At 38.0% G+C, this 9,200-nt stretch overlaps 1 protein-coding gene across 2 annotated transcripts; it reads left to right on the top strand.

Annotated features, from left to right (window-relative positions):
- Positions 1–4,356: 4,356 nt before the first annotated feature.
- On the top strand, positions 4,357–8,929 carry BDKRB1 (bradykinin receptor B1). Of its 2 annotated transcripts, XM_082760580.1 has the most exons (3): positions 4,391–4,472; positions 6,443–6,534; positions 7,207–8,929. In XM_082760580.1, the coding sequence occupies exon 3, from the start codon at positions 7,218–7,220 to the stop codon at positions 8,286–8,288; it is 1,071 nt and encodes a 356-aa protein (XP_082616706.1). In that variant the 5' UTR covers positions 4,391–4,472; positions 6,443–6,534; positions 7,207–7,217; the 3' UTR covers positions 8,289–8,929. The 2 variants fall into 2 exon arrangements, with proteins under 2 accessions (XP_082616705.1, XP_082616706.1); XM_082760579.1 differs by lacking the exon at positions 6,443–6,534 and having other exon boundaries at positions 4,357–4,472.
- The last annotated feature ends 271 nt before the right edge of the window (positions 8,930–9,200 follow it).

Here is a 9,200-nt window from a genome sequence, read left to right as displayed (position 1 = left end):
GTGCTGAACACCTTCAATACACTTGGAAGTTAAAATCTGAATTAAGGCAGCTAAGAACATTGAAATAATTTCACTAGCTTTTCTCTGCACTCTGGTAGCCTAAGCTCCCATGAAACAGCAGATACTCCTTTTCTTTGTGAGGACCTGGGGTACACAAGAACCTACAGGTGCCCTCCATAGCTGTCTGTAGGGTGGGCCGTCTGCCTAAAACCTTTGCTCTGCTATCAAAGCAAACTGATATTAGCAACAAAGAAAATTCCTTACACCACGCTCTGCAGATTGTAGAATGCATAATGTTGATTTCCAGGTTGCCACTTTCTAGAGTGATGACACACTGTGTAGCATTGGCATCTATCATTTATGCAGATAACCAAAAAAGAAATAAAAACACCCTAGAAATGAACGTCCAATGTAATGTCCAAGCTATATCTTAACTACTGGCAGTTTATGGTCACACTTGCACACTTTGCTCTGTCCCATTCTCACAGAAACCAGGGAAAATGTGAGGCACGTTCCTGGGAAAACAAGGGCAGACTTTATCCTCAGGACCTCAGAGCTAGGAATATCAAATTGTTACTACTTCACTTTTTACTCTTCTTTACCCTGCCCGCCTCCCACTGTCTGTCTTCCCTCTTACCTGAGGCTGCCAACTCTTTCATTTAGACTTCAGTCATGCAAACAGATAACTCTACATTCAGTCTGATAGAGGTGGCTGGGGACCATTGCCAGAGGAACAGCAGCTATCTCAACACCCCATTGGCGTTTCCGGGATGGAATTGTATGGAATTGTTCAGCTGGGGAAGGGACCTTCAAAGATCATCTGGTCCAGCTGCCTGACCACTGCAGGGCTAACCAAAAGTTCAAGCACATTACTGAGGGCACTGTCCAAATGCCTCTTGAGCACTGACAGGCACAGGGCACCAACAGCCTCCCTAGGAAGCCTGTCCCACTGTCTGACCACGCTCATGGTCAAGGCATGTCTGTCCCTCCCGTGGCACAGCTCTGTGCCATTCCCTACCACACTGTGTGCTGGGAGCAGAGAGTGGTGCCTCCCTCTGCGTTTCCCCTCCTTGGGGATCTGCAGGGAGCAACAACACTCTCAAGGACCATAATATCCTTTTCATATTGCATAGCCCAGAACCACACACAACATACAAAGTAAGGCCACACCAATGCTAAGTATAGCAGGAGAATCACCTCCTTGGAGCAGCTGGCTACACTGGGCTTAACATCCCCCAAAATGCAGGTTGCTCCCTCAGCTGCCAGGGCACACTGCTGGCTCATGCCAGGCTCACTGCAGTCCCTGGCCCCTTTTTGCCAAGCTGCTCACAAACCACTCATCCCCAGCCTGGGCCTAGGTCCAGCACTGCTTCATCCCAGGTATGGGCAAGAATAATTATCGTCTTTTTACTGACCTTTTCAAGTGGATTATTGACTTTACCTGAAAAGAATAATTAACAGTCTTAAAAAGAGTTGGCATAAGCAGATGATGCTTGTTGTGGGTAGGACAAAGTTGCTGTTAAGGAGGCACTTTGTTGAGAAGTCAGGAACTCAGTTCAGCTCTCCCAAATTCTTTAGCTGTTTGTGTTAGCCATCGGATCATCCTTTCCTTCTGTTCCTTGGTCAGTACATTGTAGGTTCCCAGATTGTACTTGCACCTTCCATATTCTGCTGTTTCAGCCTCTGTAAGCTGTACATAGTAGCATAGTAGGGCTTGATTATAACTGTTATGTGATGTTGGCAGGATCAGTTTATTAGTAATTGTAAATCACCATGCCATTAGTTTAAGTGGCTACAAACCACTGTTTGTAGTACACGTAAATAAATCTAGTCAAACTAAACCAAGATCACAAGGTCACATCACAGAACTTCTCTTCTGTTCCAGAATAAATGATCATTCATAGAAGATGACTATATTGATACACAAGCCACTTCAATAAAGAAAATCAAAGTGCTAAACCAAATTGTCCCAAAAAAGATAATCTGTTCAGATAATTAAAGGCTCCAATTGTGCTATGAGGAAGAGGATTTTAATGGCTGAATTGTTGAACCAAGAGCCAGAACCCTGGAGACCTTTTGTACTTCTGCCACTTCTCTACTCTGTAATGTGTGTACTAACTGAGCAACCAGTCTTACCTCTGCCTTCATCAATGTATTTTTTTAATCGTTCTGATCAGAGAGGCCCAATTAGGGATTTTTTGTAGGGAAGTCAGCACAAATGGAATGGCTGAAGATCATATAAGCTTAAAACATAAACTAATGCACCCTGAATATCACAAGTTGAAGGCAACAATAGATTAATATATTTTAATTATGTATACAAATTAATTTTTATTTAATTTTTAATTCTGTATACAGAAACAGATCCTTCATGTTTCTTTCACTTGCAGTCCACTATTTCTGTGTAAAGTGTAAAATGTTACAAAACCATTATATGCTTTTCACGGGTTGAAATGAAGACACAAGTCACAAAGAAATAAAAAATTAAATCCACTCTTTTTGTAAAGATACCACTTATATGGACTTTTTCTAAGATGTTTAAGAATTGAGAGCTGTATTAGAGCCTATTCATTTCACAATTTCCACCAAATGTATAATACTTTGATCCCATTTTGGAATGATGAGTTTAGTAAGACAATGATTTTTATCATTTAGATTTGAGATGCAGCTGCTATTCAGTCTATGAGAAAATTTGAATGTTGGCTGCTTTTATAGAGTTAAGTCCAAGCAAGGCTCAATTCCAGACTTCTTGTTATTGCTCAAATGTTCTTCTTTATGAAAAAAAAATAATCTAAACAAAAATCCACTAGTGTAAGCAAAGAAGAAATTATGGAAAGTCTGTGACGAAGATCTCCTCTTCTATTGCACTTACCTTACTGAGTCAGAATGGGTTGCAATGTTTAAAGACTGATCTCCTGTTGGTTATTAGGGCTCCTTAGGCCAAGTAATTAAAAAAATAAAAAAATAAAAATGTGTTTCAGGTCTTCACCAAAACAAAAGTTTTAATCAAGATGCCTAAAAAAATATTTTGACAGAAGTGAAGTATATAGCTTCATTTGAGATATATTTTTATACTGCTTCATTTATTTAGTAAAATAAATACATGTTGAAATAAGATGCTATTTAAATAAAATATTTATATCCTTTAAATCTTCAAATTATTTTTTTTTTGTGTGTGTGTGTTTGGTTTTTTTTATTTTAGAATTTCCTTCATTGTTATGGTTTTCAATCAGAAAATTGACAGAAAGATTCTGTCAATTTTACCCTAACATTGTATATTCTTAATGAATAAAAAGAGAGTTGGCATCAAAGTATTTTTTATGACGACAGGGAAGTTCATAAGATATCATAGCGCAGCCTTCATGGTCTTTCATTTTAACTCATCAAACAAGAAAGGACACAAAGAGTAAGAATTCAGAGAGATGGTGCATTTGTTAGGTAGATAGCCAATGGGAAGAATGCTTTCATATAAGTAATTAACACTCCAGTGCCCTCATAATTTCTCACTGCTCTTTAAAAAGAAGTTGAAAATACCTATTTTATACACATATGTACTTAAGAGAGATTTTGTATTTAAAAATCTGATACATTGATATACCAATATATATCTTCTTTTTTTCTTGTTGTTTTTTTCATTATTTTTAATATTGCTCTAATCAGAGGACAATTAAAATGAAATGCATAAAAATAAGTTTATAAACAATTAGTCTCAGGCTACAAAGACTGAGGTGATCACACAAAATGCACATTCTATATGGGTACATGCCTGATAAAATATAGCCATCATCATGCACTCCTGAAAAGTAACATTCACAGAAACTCATGTGATAATCAGCAATAGTGGAGTGCAAAGGACATCAGTTTTCAAAAACAGAGGAAAGATTTAGTGGCTTCAAGTTTCAGCATCCTTTCCCGAATACCTCCTCTGCTCTGACCCCAGCTCCTTGGCACAACCCATCACGTATGCAGTGCCACCTTCCCTCCCTGGGGCTGGCCAAAGAAGGAGCTCCCACCACACTGAAAACTTAGTGAAAAGTTTGGCTTTGTTTGTGTTGGCACTGAGAGCGTGGTTTGGAGCTGTTGATAAAATTGCTATTGTTGCAGACATAGTTAATCACACAAAGGAACTTTTAACTGCCACCAGCCTACAGGTCGGTAAAATTTTCATTTATGGTTACATGAACACAAAATCCAAGGCATATGGCTTATGTAGTTTCGCAAGAATGAAATATCTCACATGCCTTGAAAATTACCTCAGCTGACATTTAGGGAAAAAAAAAAATCCTAAGGCTTTCTGCCAAATTTTATCATACACAACATGCTTGGCCAACAAAACACTCAGACAGCACGACAGCACTCAGTCCTGCCTCAGGATGTATCTTTGAATTCTCTCGGTAATCACTGTACTGCTATTTGCCAACTTTTCCTGAATTTGAAGCTTCACCTACACTTCCAAGAAACACAAGGACAAGGTATTTCTATCTGTTTTTAATGTTTTATCTTTACTAAAAGTCTTTCAAATGCTTTTCTATTAAAAAAATATATATATTCTTCTGTGCTCTTGGTTCTGTTATGTCTAGTAAGAGTTCCCCTTTCTCTTTCATTGTGCAGCTAACTTTGAAGGTCCTCCTAAGCTGTAAAAATATATTGTTTCACTCCTTGAATCTCTGTATAGCTGAATATACTTATCTGATTGCAGAATTTTCTCTTTCAAAGTTATCTTTGCTTTTAAAATTGTTTCCAGAACTCAAAGGTTTCCAGAAGACATGATCCTAACTAGGAATTATTTATTAATAGTAATAGTGGTAATATAGTCAAAGAACATGGAAACTAATCTGAAATTAGTTCAAAGTAGAAAAAAAATATGTCATTATTTGCATAAAAGCAGGAATACTGGAATGCATTAAGGCTATAAACTGAAAACCATTCTTGTGGCTACTTGTCAATCAGCTTTAAATCAGCTTTAAATACTTCAAAACACAAAAGAAAATTGCCTTTGAAGAAGAAATTAATTAAGCAATTGCAAATGAATTGCATTTTCTCTCAAGAATAAATCTGGAGCTATAAGTTCATGTGGCTTGTAGCTTGTGGTAGCACTAGGGCTTTAGCTAGTAGACTTTGAAGAAATTTATCCCAGTAACACAAGCTCTACAGAAACTTCATGCACAATTGCTACCTGAACAAGTCAGATTTAGCTGTGGCTAAAATCTCAGTTGCAATGACAAGCAAATATTCCCAAAGTTTTTAATTTAGCCCACCATGGATGAATTTGGGACTCTAGCCCACATGTGCCATATGAAGTGCACAACCTGGCTGACAAACCGACTGATAGCAAGAAAATATCAGGAAATGGGCAAGCAAGGAAAACAAACATGTCTTTCTCCTCTATATTTAGTAATAGTAATAATTCAATTTACAAAAGGAAATGTTTAACTGGTGTCTTTCTACATTGCTCTTGACATGTATTTTTGATATACAATGCTACAGATTTTCTTCTATTACTCTCCCACCATAGTCAGTCTCCTGCTATGACAAAGGTTAGACTTCTGCTTCCTTGATGCTGATCATTCATTCATTTACTCTATGCACCCTCTTTGCAGTTATAGATCCTCACAAATTATCTTAGATTGCATGAGATGGTTGGTGAACTCAGTGAACTCCGACTGCTGTGAGGGAAGGTGTGTAAAGCCATGGAGCTGTGCTAGTTTGAATTGCAGCCCAGCCCCCTGACAAGCCTGCCAGCTTGAGCATGGTTATGAACTCAAATAAAACTTGACTGTGTGCTTAATTCTACAGTAATGAAAAATGGTCTGTGCGTTAGGTACTGATTTGTATGAAGTGGAATATTAGTACTCTTTTAATTCCTTTCTCCACCACAGAGATATGTACTGCAAACTGCTCAGACAGACATCATTGAGGCTGTAGATATATGTAAAAGAGACAAACCCTGACCTTAAACGCTCTTTTCAGAAGCTCTATCCTTAGCTATCTCTTTGGTGTAAAAACTGAAAGAGCAAACACATAGCTGTAAGAGGAAGGTAACATTCAGGGCAACTGATTGCAAAATATTGTGTTGTGTTTTTTTTTTTTAATGGTTCTTTTTTTATGACTGACACACTTGCCTTGCATATGAAATACAGAAATGTAAGATGTCGCCACAGACTCAGTAATCTCTTACCTACTGAAACAATTCTAAGAGTCAATGCCTGTAATAGACAAGATCCAGGTAATTTGGTCGTGCATGACAACACTGGGAGAATAAAGTCCCTGTAGGAGGCAGTGCTGGTAATTTGGTGGAGCTTCACAGGGGTATAATGTTTTATCCATGCTCTCATTCCTGCGCAATCTCACACTGAGTTACCATTACCACAAAGAAGCAGATGTATTTCCAATGTTATGAAACACTAAATGCTTTGGTGTCTGGGGTTGTCTCTCTCTCCAGCTGAATTCAGGTGGAATTTTTTGAACTGGAGCTGCCTCTGTTTAGACAGGAGAAGCACACTGAATTTGGAGCTGCAGAGGCATTCCCTCCAGGTAGGATTTTGAGCACATGGTGTAGGAGAAGTCAGTGTTTTATTATTACAACTGCTGACATTTGAGGGCAAAAAAAAATGTCTAATCTAGCAGTAATTTTAATCCCAAAGTCTGGGATGGAGGAACTGACAGAGAAGAAGAGAATGTAATTTTAACCAAACAAGTTACACACACAGACTGTGATTAGCAGTCCCAGACATGGCAAAACTGGCACCATCCTGCTAAAGTTATACATAGCACACAAAAGAGTATGAGAAAGGGCAGGACAAGTTGCAAGCCTTGCATCATGTCACCAGCATGACTGTCCCTACTCTCAGGGAGCTGGAATTCTGCTATTTCTGTTGCTTTCACCAGCCTGGAGGAGACATACAGAGTTACTTACACTAAACTGGTACATGCCTTCCTCTCTGCAACCTTGAACAGAGGCAACAAAGAGAGGAACTTTCACGGGATGTAGAGGAATTTCCATTGTTATCAATTTGTGAATATTTCTCACCATTGCCCACAAGAATCATGGATTGATCTAGCCTATACAATCAATAAGCACTAATAAAGAATTTCCAGCAGTTAAATGTCTGTTACACAATCAATAGGAGACAACTTTTAGAATGTTATGGCTCTTTTTTGTAGTCCTTTTCTCTTGCTTTAAAGATGTTCTTCTGTTCATTTCAGAATTTTGAAAAATGGCTGAAAGTCAACTGAATGTTTCCTTCTCAAACCAGAGTGAAAACAAGAGCAACTTAACTAGCTGCCCAGACTTGAATGACTGGTGGGAAATCATTTACTACTTAGTACCCAAGTACATCAACGCCATCTGTGTTATCGGAATGCTTGGAAATTTGCTTGTTCTTGTCGTTTACTCACTGTGCAAGGGCCCCCTGAAGACAGCTGATATCTACCTTATGAACCTAGCTGTTGCTGACTTTATCTTCCTCACATGCCTCCCTTTCTGGGCAGAGAATGTCAGAAACAAGTTTAACTGGCCATTTGGCAATTTCTTTTGTCGTAGCACCAGTGCATCCGTTTGCCTAAACATGTATACCAGCATTTACTTGCTAGTGGCAGTCAGCATGGATCGCTATTTGACTTTTGTTCATACCTTGACACACGGAAGGATACGGAACAAAACCATGGCCAAAGGGATCTGCTTGCTTACCTGGTTCTTTGGGATCCTTGTAAGCATCCCAATCTTTACATTTCGGACTGTGAAACACTTTCCCCAGTGGAATATCTCAGCATGCATTTTAGACTTCCCCGACCCATTGTGGGCAACAGCCGAGCGCCTGGTATTCAGCACAGTGGGGTTTGCATTGCCATCTATAGCAATCATCTTCTTCAATTTCTCTACCATTTGCTCCCTACAAGAACACACAAGGGAACGAAGAGCACTCAGGACACAATATTGCAAGAACCACAAAGACACGAAGGCCACCAGGCTGATCTTCTTAGTGGTGCTGATGTTTCTTTTGTGCTGGACTCCATGCCATCTTTTTTCGTTCCTTGATGTATTATTCCAGATGGAAGTGGTCAAAGGCTGTTTCTGGGAAGAACTGCTCAACTTTGGCGAGCAGTTTAGTTCTACTCTGGCTATCACCAACAGTTGCATTAACCCTATAATTTACGTATTTGCTGGGAAATATTTCAGACAAAAGGCCTCAGAAGTTTTTTCACAGTTTTTCCCCTGTGTTTTTTTTTTGAGCTGGGTATCACTCAAAGAGAAGATTTCAACATGTTGCCAGCCAAAATTAGTATAAAATAATGATTTTCAGTTCCATCTTCATTTTGATAATTCAACTTATTTCAAATGGCATTAAAAGTGAACATGAATTGCACTGATCTAGTATTCACAGACTAAGTTAATTATTTATTAAAGTCAATCACTTCACTGATTATTTGCCCCGAGTTTGCTTTTCCTTTTCTGTGTTACCCATCCAAATGTATAACATGTGATACCAGAATTTTATACAAAATGATCTAACCTGTTTCATTAATTACTAGTGACTGGAAAGAAAAGCTCTTTGACAATGTATCAGAAGTCTGGTTTCTTTACAGAACACTATACATTGAAAAATTTACTACATTGTATCTATGATGACAACTATTATACCACCAGTAACACTATGCAAAATATTATAATGTGTATTACAGAGCAAATATGAGCTTAATCTCCAGATGACAACTGCAATTATAGAACAGCTCCCATTATTTTTAACAGTATTTTAAATGGTTTGTATTTTCAATGTAGCATATAGAAAATTTGAATAATTGTTTGTTCATTTCAAATGCATATGGTGCATAAATATTGTATAAGACACTGTACCACAAAGGAAGTGTATATGAGTTGTAATAAAAAGCAAAACAATGTGGTATCATTCTCAAACTCTGACAATTTTTTGGATCCAGTAAAATGTTACACAACCACTCATAAAGTAGGCAAGGATTCTTTTTATTTTCTGTACATGAAAATATCACTGATGAGCATTGACACTCTATTATTTTGGAATAGTTTTCATCTGAGACAAATCCTTAGAGACATACTTGTATTTTTATGAATCAAAAATAGTAAACAGCATAACATCCCATTCCACCATAACCTTCTTTTTTACATTATTTTGTCTTTTGTCTCTTTCCCTATCCCTTTGGGCAAGATCAATATATAGGTCAGT

The sequence above is a fragment of the Aythya marila genome, assembly GCF_965140915.1.
Source record: "Aythya marila genome assembly, chromosome: 5".
NCBI classification, from domain to species: domain Eukaryota; kingdom Metazoa; phylum Chordata; class Aves; order Anseriformes; family Anatidae; genus Aythya; species Aythya marila.
This window is presented reverse-complemented; position numbering and strand designations above follow the sequence as displayed.